Source organism: Arachis ipaensis, chromosome B08, assembly GCF_000816755.2.
Source record: "Arachis ipaensis cultivar K30076 chromosome B08, Araip1.1, whole genome shotgun sequence".
Taxonomy (NCBI): Eukaryota; Viridiplantae; Streptophyta; class Magnoliopsida; order Fabales; family Fabaceae; genus Arachis; species Arachis ipaensis.
In genome coordinates, this window is record NC_029792.2 from 17781495 (window position 1) to 17800773 (window position 19279).

The 19279-nt window shown below is 33.6% G+C and overlaps 2 protein-coding genes across 2 annotated transcripts; one reads left to right on the top strand and one right to left on the bottom strand.

The window, feature by feature from the left end:
• LOC107610649 (G-type lectin S-receptor-like serine/threonine-protein kinase At4g27290) lies at positions 364–11475 on the top strand. Its single transcript, XM_021108154.1, has 10 exons — positions 364–381; positions 559–616; positions 1511–2679; positions 3196–3376; positions 7846–7965; positions 8646–8776; positions 10019–10229; positions 10541–10778; positions 10876–11026; positions 11161–11475. The coding sequence occupies exons 1-10, from the start codon at positions 364–366 to the stop codon at positions 11473–11475; spliced, it is 2592 nt and encodes an 863-aa protein (XP_020963813.1).
• On the bottom strand, positions 5554–6580 carry LOC107613047. Its single transcript, XM_016314881.2, has 2 exons — positions 5942–6580; positions 5554–5627 (listed from the first exon to the last, which is right to left on the bottom strand). The coding sequence occupies exons 1-2, from the start codon at positions 6426–6428 to the stop codon at positions 5593–5595; spliced, it is 522 nt and encodes a 173-aa protein (XP_016170367.1). The 5' UTR covers positions 6429–6580; the 3' UTR covers positions 5554–5592.

Here is a 19279-nt window from a genome sequence, read left to right on the forward strand (position 1 = left end):
AATTTCAAGTTTAATAATCAACTTGAAATTTTTAATTCATATGATTCTTTTAGTATATGGAGATGATGAGTGCAACTTATCATTTTCTTGAATCCTTTTGATTTTGTAGAAAATATCCTATGAGTTGTAAATTCTCCAATCTTTTAACAACTTGACAATATGTGAAATTTTTTAATTTCTTGTTCTTTTATTCAACTTAATAACTTGCTTATCTCATGATCATTTATGATAATTCTAATATAAAAATGGATACAAGTTGATTTATTTTATTCAACACTAAGTCACTATTACACACTCAACAAAAACACAAAAAACATAATTATTTATAAATATTAAAATAAAACAGAATATGCGTAATTAATAATGAGTTTAAAATCATGTGTTCGTGAGCAAAATCAAAATCAAAATCAACCATACGCATAAAAAAGTAATTAGGCTCGAATTATAGTACATTGAGCTTAATTATTCTTACTGAATAAAATAATTATCCTAGTTAAATGAAATTAACTCTAATTTAACTAGAGTTAGATTCCCTCAAATTTTGGGATGTTACATTAGGTTATAAAATTCTTCCTTTCTTTCCTTTTTTTTGTCCTTCTATCTTCCTCTTCTTTAGGTAAAAAATTTTGTGTTTAGGTAAAAAAATTGTGTGTTTTTTCTTGTATTTTTTTTTCTAAAAAAGTTTTTATTTTAAACAAAAAAAATTGTGTTTAAATGGTAAAATGTATGTATTTCAACTTAAGTAATAAAATTTCTGCTTTTACTCTATGTTTCTTTCTTTCTTTTTTCTTTCTGTTCCTTTATTTCTTTTTCTTTCTTCTTCTTCCTCTTTTTACTTCACCATCTATAAGAATTATTAAAAATATTTAAAATTAATAATGATGTAAGTTATCCTATCATTGGACTATTTAATTAGTTCATCCTTTCACATCAAAATCTTAATATATATATGTGATCTTGTGATAAGTTACTTTACTTAGGATTCATCATATTATTAGCGGAGAGTAGTGTGTGAATCACAATAATAGTATCAATTTTATCTTATTATCCTCATCATTAACTCGATAGATAGTATAATGAAACGTGAAGCCAATGAAATTTGAAGTTAAATTATAGCATATAATCACATCATTCATTGCTTAAATCAATTGGGGTGGGGGTGAATTACTAGACGAAACTAGACTAAAAGAATTGAGTTAGTTGATGAGTAAATAATGACTAAAAATAATAAATTAGTATTTCTTATAATTTAATTACAAATTTACTTACAAAATAGCAATTTGATTATAAAATTTAAAACATAAGAACCTAACTAATTTAAGATTGAGAAAGTGTAGAAACTGGATAACAATTTAACACTTAAAAGTTTACAAAGCTCAAACAAATAAATTGTTTTCAGGTATTCAAGTTGCAATCAACAAAGACAGTGAAAAAGAACATATGGAAAGCTTAACACTGCTGCTACTGTGTCTTTCTCTCGTAAACAATATAGCAATCTCTAATGCAAGAGACACTATTGATAGAGTGCAATTTCTTAGCGATAATGGTGAGACCATAGTTTCAGCTGATGAAACCTTCGCACTAGGATTTTTCAGTCCTGGAACTTCTAAGAACCGTTATGTTGGAATTTGGTATAACAAAGTCCCAAAGGAAACAGTAGTATGGGTTGCCAACAGAAACAAACCCTTAACTGATTCATCAGGAGTTTTGAAGGTTAACGACACTGGAATCTTAGTTCTTCTTGATCGTAGCAACGACATGGTCGTCTGGTCCTCTAATACAACCACAACAGCAACAGGGGATCCAATTGCAAAGCTTTTGAATTCAGGAAATCTTGTTGTGCACGAGAGAAGCAAAGGTGATGACGACTCTAGAGATTTTGTGTGGCAGAGTTTCGATTATCCAAGTGATATAATCCTACCTGGAATAAAACTAGGAAGAAATTTGGTTACTGGTATAAAATGGTCCATAACATCATGGAGCAACTCCAGCGATCCATCTCCAGGTAGATATAGTTTACGATTTGATATAGATGGATGTCCACAGACAATGATGAGAGATGGTTCAACCAAAGTCTTTCGCTTCGGATCATGGAACGGCGTTCAGTTAATAGGACAGGCGGCAGTTACAACAAACTCTATAGTTAAATATAGCTATGTTTTTAATGAGGAAGAGCAATATGGTATGTATGAGCTTATCAATAGTGTAGCCCCTCACAAATTGATGTTACAATCTGATGGAATCATTCGGCGCACGACGTGGAGTAGCGAGAAATCATCTTGGATCACCATTATGTCAAAGCGTGGAGATACTTGCGACAACTACGCAACGTGCGGGTCTTATTCTAGTTGTAATATCAATAGAAATCCTATATGTAGCTGCTTGGATGGGTTTGTGCTGAGTAATAAGCAAGATTCATCTAGCGATTGTGTTAGGAGAACTTCGTTGAATTGCCGTGGAGATGGGTTTCTGAAGCTTTCGGGCTTGAAAATACCTGACACGGAAAAATCATGGTATAATAGAAGTATTAGCCTCGAAGATTGTGAAAGTGGTGAGTTCTGGAAGATGAAAGAGCGACTTCACGAAACTCAGAGAAGGGAGAGTGTGTTTCTTATTCACATCTCAATCACCATTCCACTTAAAAATGGGAATGCAAAACTATCCATACAAAATAATACTGTTGATATATATAGTCACTAATTACTCTACAAGTAACTAAGTCACTGATAAGTTTTGTAACCAACACTATACACATAAGCTCATTACACTAACTAACTAGTAGAAGTGTTAAGTCATGTAACACCCCCTCTCAAGCCAAAATCAGTTACATCTATCATTCTGAGCTTGTCATGACAGTCTTGAAACATCTTTGGAGTTAAGGCTTTAGTCAATATATCTGCAGTTTGATTAACAGTTGAAACAGGAAGCAATTTTGTCACTTGTTCTTGCCATTTGTCTCGAACAACATGACAATCCATCTCTATATGCTTAGTTCTTTCATGGAAAACTGGATTGGCTGCAACATGCAAGGCCGATTGACTATCACAATATATTGCAATTGGCTTACTCAATTCAATCTTCAAGTCTCCAAGTATATTGGTGATCCACTGCGCTTCTCTGGTGGCCATTGCAAGGGCCCTATATTCTGCCTCACATGAAGAACTGGCCACTGTGTTTTGTTTCTTGCTTTTCCAGGATACAATAGAAGTTTCTATGAAGAAGCAGTACCCTGAAATTGATCTTCTTGTGTCTGAGCAGGCTCCCCAATCACTGTCTGAAAAACCAGTTGGTTCTAAGTCAGTTTGGGATGAGAACATTAGACCCAGGGTAGGTTTGGCCTTGAGGTATCTTAATACTCTGATGGCTGCTTCAAAGTGTTTGTCAGTAGCACAATCTAAGAATTGGCTTAATTTTCCTACTGCATATCCAATATCAGGTCGAATATTGGTCAAATAGAGTAATCTTTAACCATGACATTTTGTGAAGAGACTATAATCATTTCGAGATTGAGTGTAGCCAAAATCGATCAAAGTGGTTGATAATTTGGTGTTCCATTGTCTACTGGCCTGCTTCAAACCATACAAGGATCTGTCTAATCTACAAAATAAGTCTGGTGAAGGCAATATTAAACCTGGAGGGGGTCGCATGTATACTTCTTCAGCTAAATCTCCATGTAAAAATGCAGTGTTGACATCTAATTGGTGTACAAACCAATTCTTTACGGCTGCTATTGACAAAATTATCCTCAGTGTGCTCATTTTTACCACGGGACTGTAGGTTTCAAAGTAATCCACCCCTGCTGTTTGGGTGAAGCCTTGAGCTACCAGTCTTGCCTTGTATCTCTCCACAGATCCATCAGGATTTAATTTCAACCTGAACACCCATTTGCACCCTACTGCCTTTTTAGCATGAGGAAGCTTGGTAAGAGTCCAAGTCTGGTTTTCCTTTAGAGCAATTAATTCTGCATTGATAGCTTCTTGCCAGTTCGGATCACAAACTGCCTCAGCATAGGTTTTTGGTTCTTTGTATTTGGCCTGGTTGGATTTTTGTGTGATTGACTCAAGTGATAAAGGAAGGAGAGGAACTGGGGACTCAGACTCAAAGAAAAGAATGGAAGACTTGTCAAAAAATTGATCTGCCTGGTTTAGTAACATATTTGTGTAATTTTCAAAAAATTCTTGAGAAGAACACGATGAATTGTCTGAAATGTTAGAAAAATCATTTGCTGATGCATTCATGCTATTGCAGTGATAATCATTGAGGTATGTGGGACGTCTTCTTTCTCTTAAGGGTCTTCTAGGTTGTGATGCTATGTCAGGATATGGATGCATGTTTGAGTTAGTGTGGCAATGTGGTGATGGATGTAAATTGTTATTAGAATTGGTTTGAGTATGTGAGGTAGAATCTAAATGAGATGATAGATGCATGGTATCTAACCAACCTTGGGAAAAAGAAGGTTCATCCAAATCTAGAAATGGATCCTCAAATAAAGATACATGATGCAATTTTGGGACAGTTTGCATTTGTCTATTATTTTTATCATTGCTTGAAAATTCCTGTAATGCAAATGGAAAAAAATTTTCATAGAATTGAACATTTCTAGAAATGAAAATGTTTCTACTCTTAACATTGTAAAGAATGTGTCCTTTAACTCCATCTTTGACCCCCAAGTATACACACTTGTGAGCTCTTTGATCTAGTTTTGTTCTATGTGCTGTTAATGTTGATGCATATCCGAGACATCCAAACACCTTGAGGTATGATATATCAGGTAATTTTTGTTTCAAAATGTAGTAGGGTGACTGGTTTTGCAGTAGAGTACTAGGAATTCTGTTTATTAGATGCACTGAATGTCCTACTGCAAAGTTCCAGAACCTTTTAGGCATGTTTGAGTGAAACATCAATGCTCTTGTAATTTCTAAAATGTGTTGATGTTTCCTCTCTACTATGCCATTTTGCTGAGGAGTCTCAACACAGGTAGTTTGATGTATTATACCCTTAGATGCATAGAAATTTGGTAGCTTAAATTCATTTCCATTGTCTGTTCTAACCTTTTTAATTACCATGCCAAACTGAGTTTCAACCATTTTAACATAATTTTTGACCAAATCAGCGGCTTCTCCTTTTGATTTCATAAAATACAACCATGTAAATCTACTTTTGTCGTCAACCACAGTTAAAAAATATTTGTAACCAGAAATTGAAGCTGTATTTATAGGTCCCCAAATGTCCATATGGACAATGTCAAATTTATTTTCACTCTTTGAAACTCTAGTTGCATATGGTAATCTTTTTTGTTTTGCATAGTGACATGAGTCACAAGGATTATTACAAGCAGAAAAATTCAAGTCATTGTATTCTTTTTTCATTACAACAATCCTATCATGAGGTATGTGTCTTAATCTGAGGTGCCAGAGCTCAGAGTTATCTAATTGTGCAGGCTAAACAGCTAGTGCAGATGCAGATGAAAGAACAGATGAAGATGCAGATTGTGTAGGCTCAATAGCCAATGCAGATGTAGATGGAAGAACAGATGAAGATACAGCTTGAACAGGTGTGAGGTTTTCAAAAGCATACAAGCCTCTTCTCTGTTCAGCTACACCAATTGTCTTCATGGTAATCTTTTCCTGAATTTCACAACCAAATTCATCAAATGTAAGTTTTAATTTTGAATCGGCAGTCAATTTAGACACAGATATTAGATTAAATTTGAATGTTGGAATGAAAAACACATGAAACAATTTAAACTGGTCCGAGAATACTATGGTTCCTGCATATTGGGTTATTGTACTGGTACCATCAGGCATATTAATAAGAACAGGTTTTATTTGATATAGGCACTGAAAAAATGACTTTGAATAGGCAACATGATTTGTAGCACCTGAGTCAATGACCCATGATTTTGGACTGAAAATGGACATTGACATTATATAAGATATACCTTGGTTTGACGGAAGTGTGGTGGCAACAATTTGATTTATGCTATGCTTTGGTTGTGCATCTTGCTGATTCAAGAGAGCTAATAATGCTTTCTTTTGCTCTAAAGTAAAGCCAAGCTCAGAATTGCCGAATGCTTCTTGAGACTGATTGCTGTTATCATCACTTTCTTCAGCAACCAAATTGTTGATAGAGGCACCACCATTCTTGAAACGAGGAGGGAATCCATGCTTTTTATAGCATGTGTCTATTAGATGGCCATTTTTGCCACAATAACTGCACTGCTTTGAACCTCTTCCAGTCTTGTGATAATTGCCATGGCCTCCCCTACCTCCTTTGCCTCTACCCCTTCCTCTAATAATTCCACCATCAGTTCTTGCATTGGTTATCAATGCCTTCCCTTCAACCATTTCATTCATGTTAAACTGCCTTTCTTGCTGAAGCAAATCAGAAAAAACTGCATCTACCTTGGGCAATGGTTTCATCAGCATGATTTGAGATCGTACAGTAGAATATTGATCATTCAATCCACGCAAGAGTCTTACAACACTTGAGTCTTCCTTATAACCTCTCAATATATTCAATTCACAGGTGCAGTTTTCAGAACATCTTGAACAGATCGGGATCGGGCGCAAATTATCTAATTCTTCCCAAATCTCTTTCAATTTTGTATAGTAATCTGTAATTGTTAACTCTCCTTGTCTTGTAGCAAATAGATCTTCCTCTAGTTCTGCAATTCTATATATGTCTCCGTGACAGTACCTATGCTTTAATTCTTTCCACAATTCCTCAGCAGAATTTATCCACACTACACTCTTAGCTATCTCAGGGCTTAAAGATTGATTAATCAAAGAAACCACATATGTGTTAGATCGTTCCCATGCTTCAAACAATGCAGTTCCTCTTTCAGGTTTTTTAATTGATCCATCTACAAATCCTAGTTTATTCTTTGATGTAAGTGCTCTCCACATAGCTTTCTCCCAAATTTGGTAATTGTTTCCTACTAAAGGAGTCGAAAGTAAAGAAGAACCTGAATTTTCTCCGGGATGCAGAAAATAGGGACTCACTGGATCCAATGCAGGATTTGATTGCGTTCTTGTTGCATTCGATTGCATAAGATTGATCTGGTTAACCAAACTTGCAAGAGCCTGGATGTCTACAGAAGAGAACGGTGGATTGTTATCTGACGCCATTTCTTCAATTTCTTGCTCTGGATTCAATTTTAAAGAAATTTCAAGAACTGATGGATTTGTAGAATTTTCGCCCTAGAACTCGCTGATCGGATCACTATTTGTCTGAATTAGTTTTGTGCAGAACAAAGTAGCTCTCATCAGTCTCTATTGTGTGAGTTCAAGGGAGAAGGAAGAAGAAACAAAGAAGAAGAAGAAACGGAGTAGAAGATGAAATCGAAGAGGAAAGAAAGAAGAAGAAGAAGATGAAATTGAATTTGCAAGAAGAAGGAATTGAAACTGCATGCAGGTTAATTGAATCAACAGGGAGACGAAATCGAAGTTGCATTCAATTTTCTTTTGAAGTTTCTCAATCCTTCCATCCACGCTCACCGCACAATGTGAAAGTGGTGAGTTTTGGAAGATGAAAGAGCGACTTCACGAAACTCAGAGAAGAGAGAGTGTGTTTCTTATTCACATCTCAATCACCATTCCACTTAAAAATGGAAATGCAAAACTATCCATACAAAATAATACTGTTGATATATATAGTCACTAATTACTCTACTGCTAACTAATTCTTCTCTCTTGTACAAAGTAACTAAGTCACTGATAAATTTTGTAACCAACACTATACACATAAGCTCACTACACTAACTAACTAGTAGAAGTGTTAAGTCATGTAACAAAGATTGCAGGGTTTTATGCTTCAACAATTGTTCTTGTACGGCTTATGCAGCTTCCAACATAGATAAAGGAGAACATGGGTGTATACTTTGGTTTGGAGATCTTAGTGATATGAAAGAGTTGTCTCCATCGCTACAAGATATTTATATAAGGATGGCTGCTACGGAACTAGGTACTTATGTCTTTTTAGATTGGACTTTGTTACGCCACTAAAGTCAACTAGAATTATAAAATATATATTAAAATATAAATACACGTTAAAAATAAATTAAATTACACATATATTTATACACAAATACAATGATAACTAATTTTAGTAGTTAATTTTAATATACGAATAACATTTTTGTTTTAAATTTACAAACTTTTAGCTTTCAATTTATTATTATTATTATTATTTGTTGTTGTAACTTTACTGTCTTATAAATTTTCATTCTTTCTTTTAATTGCATATTTCTTAGAAGCTATTCATCAAAGGAATGAATCGCTTAACTCCAGAATTCGGAAGAAAAAGATTATCATTATAAGTTGTGTATTGTCATTTGGAATTTTAATCTTCATCGTCATCGTCATCTATAGATGGACCTTACAAAAAAACGGTAAGTAATTATTAGATTGTGTGATTGGAGCAATACTATATAAAAAACAGTGTTAGATATATATTAAAATTAATTATTAATAAAAAATTTATCAATTATTACAAATACATTATAATTATACCATATTTACATTAAAATTTAATGAGTCTATTTCTTTAAGAGGTTGACTAACATGCAATGGCAAAATGTGTTAGTGGAGAACACACAGCATGCTCTACGTTTCAATTTCAATTCATTTTTATTTACTTTGCAGGTAAAATCAGTGACCACCTCGACGAAGAAATAGAATTACCGTTGTTTGATATGTCCACAATTATTTCTGCAACCAATAATTTTTCTGCGGAAAACATACTCGGGAAAGGTGGCTTTGGATCAGTATACAAGGTAATATATAAGATAAATATAATACAATAATGCCACCCGTAGCCTAGAATCCATATATAAAATATTCTTGATTAGTTTTACGCTTTGAGAAAATAGATCTTTTTAATTTTTTTAATTATTTAATAAAGTATAATTTTTTATTTTTTATTTTTTAAATAAAATAAAAAATATGTAAAAATAAATATTAAATAATAAAAAATTACACTTTATCAAATAATTAAAAATAAATAAAAAGATCCACCCCATCTTATTCAGTCAGTGAAATCGTCTTGAAACTAATTGAATAATGTGTTGATGTTATAGTTTGCCAGTATCATTCGTAATTTGATGGGCTCAATACTTTGCCTCATATTAGTGTTTATAATGGGTGCAAATCTTTATAACCGATATACGTATCTTTAATTATTTGAAAATTCTTAGCCTTTTATTTGTGACTTGTCTCACTCTTTCAACAATTGCTTTTGTACCATATCTGTCAACAATGGAGCTTAGCTTTTGTGATAAACCAGCAAGCCTTATGTATAGCCAATAGGTTATCTAGGTAGAAGAAGCAAACACTATTACTTGAAATTTAATTTTAGCAACCATTTGTTTTGTTTTTAGCGATAATAAAAATAATCACTAATATATTTACCAGTATTTAGATATTAGTTGTCTTATAGTTTATTGCTAAAAGGTTTTAACAATAATTATATAATTACCAGTAAATACCTTTTTTTTTTTTTTTACCAAAGATAGGAGACTCGAACCCGCAACCTCTTAATTGAATATGGAGAGACTATGACATTTGAACTATAATTCATTGACAAAATTGAGCCAATAAATACCTTTTTAATAGTGTAAAATATATAATTATTATAATAACACATAGTAATAATGATAAATCTATAATTACTACAAAAATATAAGTTAAATAAGACATATAGTGACCACTAAATTATTGTCACTTAAAATTTACTACTAAAAATAATTTTTATTACGGTGAAATTAAATATGTCATCAAAACACAATATATGCATAGCATGAACTACTAATTGAGACTTCAACTACTAAACTTTGATATGTATCTTTTCTCCAACGAGCCACAAATAATATAGATCAGATAACTTGGGCAACAAGAAAATTAGGCAATGTTTATTGTATCCATGTAACCGTTTTAGAAGTGTAGTTTTTAGGAAATTACTTGTGTGTAATTAAATATATATGAAGATTTTACAATCTATAAATGTTTATAATTTTTAGGGTATCTTAAAAGATGGACAAGAAATTGCTGTAAAGAGACTTTCACAAAATTCAAGTCAAGGACTTCAAGAGTTTAAAAATGAAGCTATGCATATTGCCAAACTTCAACACAGAAATTTAGTGAAGCTATTAGGGTTTTGTATTCAAGCAGAAGAAATATTATTGGTTTATGAATTTATGCACAACAAAAGCTTGGATTTCTTCATATTCGGTTTGTTTCTCGGGGAACCATGCTCATCATTTTATTTGATAGTGATTATGCATGGTCTAGTTTGAGTACGTAATTAGATATATTTTCCTGTCACAATATTTTCCATGACTACTCCTAGAACATTTCTGGCCCTTTCTATCTTTAGCAACAATTATTGATTAAGAAATTTAAAAGCTATATATCTACAAAAAGTAATTAAATTCCAAAATTTGGCTAATCATTGTTGGTTGTCTCTCAACTATGCTTCAAAATTTCTTTTAGAATATTAGTATGAGCCAACTCATCATTTCTCGTATCTTTTTTATATATAGATCATGAAAGAGGAAAATTATTAAACTGGCCTATTCGTTTTCTTATAATAAATAGAATCGTTAAAGGTCTTCTTTATTTTCATCAAAATTCAAGGCATAGAATTGTTTATAGAGATCTCAAGGCAGGAAATATTCTATTAGATAATAAATTGAATCCCAAAATCTCGGACTTTGGACTGGCAAGAAGTTTTGTAGGAAATGAAAACGAAGCAAACACAAGACATGTGGCCGGAACTTAGTAAGTTGTTGATTATATGAGATAATGCTAGAAAATAAATAGTATAATAATATCCCTTGATTTTAAATTATATATGTTTATTTGATGATATCTACAGCGGTTATTTATCACCCGAATACATAGTTGATGGACTATACTCAACCAAATCCGATATCTATAGCTTTGGTGTACTGATACTAGAAATAGTCAGTGGAAAGAGAAATAGAGGATTCACCCATATCAATCACCACTTTAATCTTCTTGGTCATGTAAGTATAATTGTTTGTTTTCAATTCCCTCGATGTTTATTCACAATTCTCAACAACTAAATAACATCATCTATTCATACCACATAGTTAGTCGATTGAAGTTAATGCATCAACTAATAGCTAAATATATACAGGCGTGGAAACTTTTCGTTGAAGACAAGTGCTTAGAAATGGTGAATGCAACCTTCAGAGACTCAATTGATTCTTCACCAGAAGAAGTGATAAGATCAATTCATGTGGGTTTATTATGTGTTCAACGAAATCCAGAAGACCGGCCAAGTATGTCGGATGTGCTTATGATGCTGAGTAGTGAATGGCCATTGCCTCAACCAAAGAAGCCGGAGTTTTTTATTGAGAGAGATGTGATTGTTGATGACACTTCATCAAGTAACCATGAAATACCATCATCAATTAATCAGCTCACAATTAGCGATATCAATCCACGGTAAATGCATCTTAGTATGTCGAAATTTATATAATAAAATAAAAATAATTTTATATGGATAATTTATATCATTTTTACAGTTTGTAAACAAAATTTCATTTAATTTTTTGTCCGTACAACACTCTTTGATGTATTTTGAACTTAAAAGTTTTTCTCACAGCTAAAGTGCCTAATTTCCATCAATCTCGGAAGAAATTTTCACCCCATTCAATTTATTTATGCACATTTCAGTGTTTTCTACTACAACTGTTTTTTAACTATATGGTGTAGGAGGCACTAAGAGGATGTGTGGTTACTGGTTAGAAGAATATTTTTATATTTTTGAGAATTTTCATACTAAAATCTTTATGTGAGAATGATTTTACAATGTAAGATTTTCAGAAATTTAAAAACTTTTCACGAATCATACACCTCTTAAAAGAAAATAGTGTCTTCAACGAATTTAATTTAAAAGGTTCTTAATCATTTAGCTAAAAAATTCAATATAAAAAAGGGGTTAAAAGCAAAATATGCCTCCTACAATAATAAAGGATCGGACCCCGAGCTAAAAACATATTTAGAAAATACTGTTTTTTTGTTAAAGTATAATACAAGCAAACAAACAAGTGCGAACACTAACAGTGGCCTGGTTGATAAGTAGCTTGGATTTCAAAATCACCATTGGTTCATCAATGTTGTTCTGCGACTCTCAATATGCAATATAAATTGCCACATATCCCATATTTTAGGAGAGAACGACAAACCACATGAAAAGACGGATAGCTGGATAGGTTCACGGAAGATGAGAAGAAATTAGTGACGGAACTAGAAATTTTATAAGAAGAGGTCAATTTAAATAATATTTTAAATATTATTTAAAGAATTTGAAGTAAAATTTTATTCATCATCTATTCTCTTTTTTTTCTTAAAAAATGAATGAATTATTTTTTATTTTTGATATTTTTAACTTAACTTAAAGTATCTAACATAATTACTCAATCTGTTTTCATTGGTAAAACAAACAATACAATTAAATATGTCATTAATATTTTAATAGTTATGCATATATATATAATTTTAAAAACGGATCAACTAGAGAATTCATTTTTATTTCTAGCACATATTAATATTTAAATGCACATCTTAAATTACATACTAGAAGAATATCTAAAATTTTATTAAAAATAACCTCTAAACTAAAATAAATATCTAAAGTCATAAAATTTTGATGGAAATCACCAGAAAAATGATTTAATATATTTCATGATTAACGTAATAAATAAAATATATAAAATATATTATAATATATTATATTTAACATTAATAATAATACATATATTTAATATTAATAATAACATAAAATATATTTCTAGCTATTTGATGAGTTTGGAAAACTCCAAATTAAATTAGTGATGATCAAACATTATTAATATGATTAATTGCAAAATTACTAATTTGATTTCAATTCATATATGTTGATTAAAATAATTTTGCTATGCAGGTTTCTGCAATTGGGCCGAAAAGAAAAGAAAAATATATAAGCCCAAATTATATCAAAAATATATTCAGCCTTGGTATTAAATTGTTGTGATTATGGTGGCTGAAATCATGGTTATGTTATATGGGCCAGAAATTATGACATAAGCCCAATTGGTTATTCCATCAGCCTTGATGCAAGTATATATGATGAGTGGCTGAATTATTACTATAATGTTGGGCCAGATTGGATTATTATTATTAGCCCAAATTACTTTTTGCTAGACACTAGCTTGCTTGGTCCGAAATGAAGAAAAAAGAGAGAGCAAAAGCTTCTTGCTTCCAACGGATCTCTCTTATGTGATGGATTCCAAATTTAATTCAATTATCATTAATGTATTGGAATCATGAGAGAGAAATTGATTTGATTGTGATCATCAATGCTACACGCTACTCAACAAAAGGGAAGAAAAAGTAACTCATCTTTAATTAATTTGTTTAAATTCACTTGATTACTTTTCTTTCAACTCTCTCTTCTCTCTCATCTCTCTTCTCTATTCGGTCATATCACAGAGGAAACCATGAAAGCTATGGCAAGCTACCGTAGAGAAAAAGAAGCAAGCAACAAGACCATTGTAATGATGGCAAGAAAAAGAAAACAAAAAGTATGTTGTGGCTGAGATTTTTCATCACAAATGATAAGATTTGGTGAAGAGATCTCATCTTCTCTATACCAAAAATGGATGAAGAAGATTTCGGTCGGAGGAAGAAGATCTCAGAGGGATGGCTCGTCTCTGCTTTTGTGTTCACTCATCACAGAAGGTAGCTAGGGTGGCTACGTGAGGAAGGAAGCAAAAGTGGAGCAAGAGGAGCTGTCATACATCAAAAAGCATCAAGGGCTAGGAGTCCTTCTTGGAGTGCAAGTCAAGTTAGATGGCTCAGATTTATGAAGCTTGGTATAAATAGAAGACTCAGAGGTATTTGCATGTTGGTTCTAGCATTTGGTTATCTCTCTTATCTCTTTGGCCGAATCGGTTTGCATGAAGAAGAAGAAGTTTGGCTTGGTTCATTTGGTTTTAACCGTGGAGGCTTCCCCCTATATATATAAGGGAGAACAGCCAGGGTTTGAAACAAGGAAAAGAGTGAGCACAGAGTTTCTATAGCTCCCCAAGCTAATAGAAGTTCTTCTCCTTCAATATTTTCTGTTTTGTATTTTTCTGTTTAATTTTGTCTGTCTTGAGTCTCATAGAAAAAGGCAAATAGTGAGGTTTGTAAGAAAAAACCATAGAGCAGAAAAAGGCAGAGAGTGCAAAATTAAAAGAAAAAGCCATAGATGTCCTTAGAGGTCCTTTGTATATCTATGTTGTATTTCATGATTCTGTGGGAATCCCCTTGCAAGTTGGGTTAGCACTTAGCAGTTGAAAGCTTGGTAGTGACCAAGTCAAGTTCAGGATTGGGGTTTAGATTCTGGACTTGTCCCGGATATGAAGGGTAGTTCCTAGGGAGAATTGGTGTTTGTAATCAAGGATGATTATAGTGAAATTCCATCATTGTTGTGATGGAGACTGGATGTAAGCTGCATTGCACTTGGCAGCTGAACCAGGATATATCTTGGTGTGATTCTCTCTCTTTCTTCTACTCCATTTCTGTTTCTGCTGTATAGGAGATAAAACCGAAAAATATCTCGTGCCGGGTGACGAGATAAAAATAAAAGTCTCATGGCTGGGTACGAGACAAAAATAAAAAAATCTCCAGAAGTTATTTCAAGGACCAGCAAGTTTTAATAAGCAAAAAAAAGGAGGCTAAGATTCAACCTCCCCTTCTCTTAGCCACTGAAAACCATCAATTGGTATTAGAGCTTGGTATCAAACAGGTCAAGTTTTGCAGCTTGGAGAAAAGATCCAGATGGCAGAAAATAGTGGCTCAAATCTGGTGTCTTACAACCTGACAGAAGGACAGTCAAGCAACAGACCTCCTCTTTTCAATGGGAAAAACTATACCTATTGGAAGGAGAGAATGAAGATCTTTGTACAAGCAGTAGACTATAGACTCTGGAAGATTATCTTGGAGGGTCCTCAATTTTCAACCACCATAAGTGCTGAAGGAGTCGTCTCTCTTCAACCCGAAACAAGCTGGACCGAAGAAGACAGAAAGAAGGTGGAGTTCAATGCCAAGACTATCAACTTGATCAACTGTGCTATCAGCTTCGAGGAGTACCGACGGGTATCACGATGCACAACGGCAAAGAAAATCTGGGACAAACTTCAAATCACTCATGAAGGAACCACCATAGTGAAGAAGACCAGGATAGACATGCTGAACAGAGAATATGAAATGTTCTCAATGAAGGAAGAAGAATCAATAGATGAAATGTTCGAAATATTCAACATTATCATTGTTGGCTTGGATGCTATGGGAATAAAGTATCCTGATTCTGTGCTTGTGAGGAGAGTTCTAAGATGTCTTACAAAAGAGTGGGAAACAAAAGCATTAATCATATCTGAGAGTAGTGGTCTAGATTCCATGACATATGATGACTTGAGAGGAAACTTACTTGCTTTTGAAAACACTTATTTGAAAAAAGATTCAAAAAAGAAAGGAATTGCTTTTACATCTATTACTAACCCCCTTGATGATGAATCCAGTGATAACTCCTCTGAAAATGAATTTGTGTTGTTTGCCAAAAAATTCAGGAAAATGGTGAAGTTCAAGGAGAGAAGCAAGGGAAGCAGCTCTAGGAAACAAAGAAAAGATCTCAGCAAGGTGATATGTTACAACTGCAAAGAAACTGGGCATTTCAAATCAGATTGCCCTAAGTTGAAGAAAGAAGAGAAGCCAAAGAAGGGAAAGAAGAAAGGTCTGATGGCTTCTTGGGAGGACTTGGAAAATGATTCAGAAGATGATGAAGAATCCGAAACCAAGTCTCAACCATGTCTTATGGCAGACCATGTTGAACAGGTAGTCATTCATAACCCTGACACTGAAGCTCTTCATCTTATGATAGACCACCTTTCTAAAAAAATTAGATGCTTCCTACTTGATAACCAAGATCTTGAACAACAAATCACCATTCTTAAAGCAAAAAATGGGTTTCTCAAAGATAAGTTAAGGGAGGTTGAAACTGCTGTTGAACTTGTTGAAGAAAACAAGCAGCTGAAAGCCCAACTTAAGAGCTGTGAAAGTGATCATTCTATTGTTGCATATGTAAATTGTTTTAAAGAAAATGAAGAGTTTCTTAAAGAGGTCAAAAGGCTTAAAAAAGACTTAGCCAAGTTCACTCAAAGTTCTGAAAATCTAAATCAAATCTTGGCTAGTCAAAAACCTCTTTATGATAAAGCTGGCTTGGGTTTCTTTAAATCTGTTGAGAAACTTTATTTTGAAAATATTGCTTCATCTTCTAATGATACAAGGTTTCAAAATCCAGCAAGCTTTAACAAAACAGCAACTCCAAGGTTTTGTAGAATATGTAATCGAAATGGACACTTTCCCATTCAATGCTTCTTTGGTGAAAGAATGATTGGTGACAAAGTTTGCAAAGTTGTTTTTGACTATAATGGTTTGGGACAGAGGAGATGGTTTAACGTAAAAGGATCCAAGAAAATTTGGATACCTAAGGTCACTTAAGCTTATTTTGTAGGTATGCCTAGCATCCAAGAGGAAGGACAACATGTGGTACATGGACAGCGGATGCTCTAGGTATATGACCGGAAAGACAACCTTCTTCATAAAGCTTGATGAGTATGATGGAGGATTTGTCACTTTCGGTGATGATGGTAAAGGAAAGATAATGGCCATTGGAAAAGTTGGTAAAAGCTTTTCATCTTATATAAATGATGTTCTTCTTGTAAATGGTTTGAAACATAATTTACTTAGTGTAAGCCAATTGTGTGATCTAGGATATGAAGTTATTTTTAGAAAGTTTGTGTGCTTAGTTGTATGTGAAAAATCTGGGGATATTTTGTTTGAGGCTAAAAGGTGCAATAATGTGTATGGATTGACTCTTGAGGACTTGAAAGAACAAAAAGTGACATGTTTTACTTCTCTTGAATTTGAAAAATGGCTATGGCATAGAAAATTGGGTCATGCTAGCATGTATCAAATTTCTAAGCTAGTTAAGAAAAATCTGGTTAGAGAAATTCTAAATATCAAATTTGATAAGGATCTTACTTGTGATGCTTGCCAATTAGGCAAACAAGTAAAATCCTCTTTTAAACCAAAAGATGGAATCGCAACCAAGAGGCCATTAGAGATGTTACACATTGATCTTTTTGGTCTAACCAGAACTCAAAGTTTAGGAGGTAAACACTATGGTCTAGTGGTGGTGGATGATTACTCTAGATTCAGTTGGGTACTTTTTCTTGCTCATAAAAATGATGCGTTTCATGCTTTTTCAACCCTTTGCAAAAGAATTCAAAATGAAAAGGATTTAAAGGTTGCCCATTTGAGAAGTGATCACGGAAAAGAATTTGAAAACCAAGACTTTGAAAAATTCTGTGATGATTTTGGAATTGCTCATAACTTTTCATGCCCTAGAACCCCTCAACAAAATGGGGTGGTTGAGAGAAGGAATAGAAGCCTTCAAGAGATGACTAGGGCCATGTTATGTGAAAATGAGATTCCAAAATTTCTATGGGCAGAAGTTGTAAATACAACTTGTTATATTTTGAATATGACCATTATTAGAAAAGGTTGAAGAAAACTCCTTATGAGCTATGGAAAGGAACCCCTCCAAATCTTAAGTATTTCCATGTTTTTGGATGCAAATGCTTTGTATTTAACAATAAAGAAAACCTTGGTAAATTTGATCCAAAATCCTATGAAGGAATGTTTGTTGGATACTCCACCACTAGCAAGGCCTATAGAATTTACCTCAAAGAACATAGAACTATAGAGGAATCTATACATGTAACTTTTTGTGATTCTAATTCAATTCCCAGTACTGTGATAGAAAATGATTCAGATTGTGAAGATGCTGTCAACAAGGAAACAAGTGAAGAAAATCCCAAGTCTGTTCAAAATGAAGAATCTATCCGTCTAGTTTTGTCTCGTCAGGATGGAGGAGACATTTCTGTTTTGTCTCATGAGCTAGTAAAAGAAACTGGAGCAGACCAGCGTGATGAGGCTCAACAAGGCTCAACTTCACTCCGAAAGCCAAGAGAATGGAAGTCCATGAGAGGTTATCCTCATGACTTTATCATTGGTGATCCCTCACAAGGTGTGACAACAAGATCCTCAACCAAAAGGCAATCCGAACCAAGCAATTTTGCTCTCTTGTCACAAATGGAACCCAACAATGTAAAGCAAGCTGTTGAAGATCCATTATGGGTCAAAGCCATGCAAGAAGAACTTGCTCAATTCGAGAAGAATGAGGTTTGGACATTAGTACCTCATCCGGATGGTAAGAAGGTAATGGGTACTAAGTGGGTTTTCAAAAATAAACTAGGTGAGGATGAAAAAGTTGTTCGTAACAAGGCTAGATTAGTGGCCCAAGGTTACGATCAAGAAGAGGGTATAGATTTTGATGAGTCTTTTGCTCCGGTAGCTAGAATGGAAGCAATTAGGTTGCTTCTTGCCTATGCTGCCCATAAGGGTTTTAAAATATTTCAAATGGATGTCAAATGTGCTTTCCTTAATGACTTTATTGATAGAGAAGTGTTTGTGTCACAATCCCCCGGTTTTGAAGATAAAGAATTTCCAAACCATGATTCAAATTTTCAAAGGCTCTTTATGGCCTTAGACAAGCTCCAAGAGCTTGGTATGAAAGGCTTAGTGCCTTCTTGTTGGAAAATCAATTTCAAAGGGGTACCACCGATACTACTTTATTTATTAAAGCATCTAATGATGACATTCTCCTAGTTCAAGTTTATGTGGATGACATTGTGTTTGGATCGGCCAATGAATCCTTGTGTGAAGAGTTTGGAAAAATCATGACTAGTGAGTTTGAAATGAGTTTAATGGGGGAACTAACATTCTTTCTTGGCCTCCAAATTAAACAAACTCCTAGTGGTACATTTATTCACCAAGGAAAGTATGCCAAAGAATTAATCAAGAAATTTGGCCTAGAAAATTCCAAACCAATGGGAACACCAATGCATCCAAACACTAAACTTGAAAAGGATGATGATGGCAAAAATGTGGATAAAACAAAGTATAGAGGAATGATATGATCGCTCATGTACCTTACCTCCTCTAGACCGGATATAGTTCAAAGTATGGTGTATGTTCAAGATTTCAATCTCACCCAAAAGAATCCCATCTTTCGGTCGTTAAACGCATCATTAGATACATTAAGGGAACTAGTGATTATGGCTTATGGTATCCAAAATCTGATAATTTTTGTGCAGTAGGGTTTT